Source organism: Galeopterus variegatus, unplaced genomic scaffold (assembly GCF_000696425.1).
Source record: "Galeopterus variegatus unplaced genomic scaffold, G_variegatus-3.0.2 Scaffold137, whole genome shotgun sequence".
In the NCBI taxonomy this organism is placed as follows: domain Eukaryota; kingdom Metazoa; phylum Chordata; class Mammalia; order Dermoptera; family Cynocephalidae; genus Galeopterus; species Galeopterus variegatus.
Genome location: NW_007726248.1, coordinates 461,449 through 462,406, shown reverse-complemented (window position 1 = coordinate 462,406; position 958 = coordinate 461,449). Strand labels below are relative to the sequence as shown.

The window sequence follows — 958 nt, the reverse complement described above, 5'->3', positions numbered from 1 at the left end:
AGTCTCTCTTAGATCTGCTGCCCACATTATTTTATCGTCAAAAATCTCAGACATTAATCCCCTGTGAATAAAAGCTTGCATTCTCTCATTGTTAATAGAGAAATGGGGAAAACGGAACCTTACGAAGCGAATTGCAAAGCGCGATGCAAATACGAGATTGTAAGATTATTGAGGATAATCCAAACATATAAAAAATTTGAGCGCGAAGAGAATAAGGATTAGTGATTAAAATAATAGCGAGAGGTGCTAACGAATTACTGTTGGGGGGCAATGGGGGGGAGAAGCGGGTGAGAGTGGGTAGGCTTCGGTCTCTTCTCGTCTTTAGACGTCCCAGGTTGGGGCCATTATATTCGCCGATGCATCATCAACTCTGCTGCCCTGGACTTGCCCACTGAACCCAAGTCCCAAACTTACCTTTCCTACGTGTCCAGAAGCCACACAGCTCTCATCTGCATAAGCAGCTCCAGCGCGCAGGCGCGGAGGTTATTGCGCCCTAGCACTTCCCAGAAGCGCTACGTTCTGCGCAGGCGCATTACCTCCGCCCCGCCCCGCCGCTCCGCTCTTCCTGTGAGAGCAGAGAGACCGCCCACGCGTCACGTTTATGGCCGGCGACTGCGTCGCGCAGTCTGATGCGACAAATCGCGTCACTTCCGCCCCTCCCGGGAGGCGGTGCTGGGCCGGTGGCAAGCCCCCGGAGGGAGCCGCAGTAGTACGACGGAAGATGGCGACGAGCGGCGGCGAAGAGGCGGCGGCAGCAGCAGCGGCGCCGGCGCCCGGGGCCCCGGCCCCGGGGGAGGAGACGACCCCCGGCTGGGAAGTGGCGGTGCGGCCCCTGTTGTCCGCGTCCTACTCCGCCTTTGAGATGAAGGAGTTGCCGCAGCTGGTGGCCTCAGTCATCGAGAGGTACCGGGCGGCGGCCCCGGCGGGGCGGCGCGCGGGGGGGGGGATGACTGATGAG

The 958-nt window shown here is 58.8% G+C and overlaps 1 protein-coding gene across 1 annotated transcript in view; it reads left to right on the top strand.

Annotated features, from left to right (window-relative positions):
• The first annotated feature begins 721 nt into the window (after positions 1 to 721).
• The window catches only part of UBR4 (ubiquitin protein ligase E3 component n-recognin 4), a 131,752-nt gene continuing 131,515 nt past the window's right edge, over positions 722 to 958 (top strand). The window contains exon 1 of the mRNA XM_008589484.1: positions 722 to 903. Within this exon, the coding sequence (XP_008587706.1) occupies positions 722 to 903 (182 nt within the window). The remainder of the gene's footprint in view (positions 904 to 958) is intronic.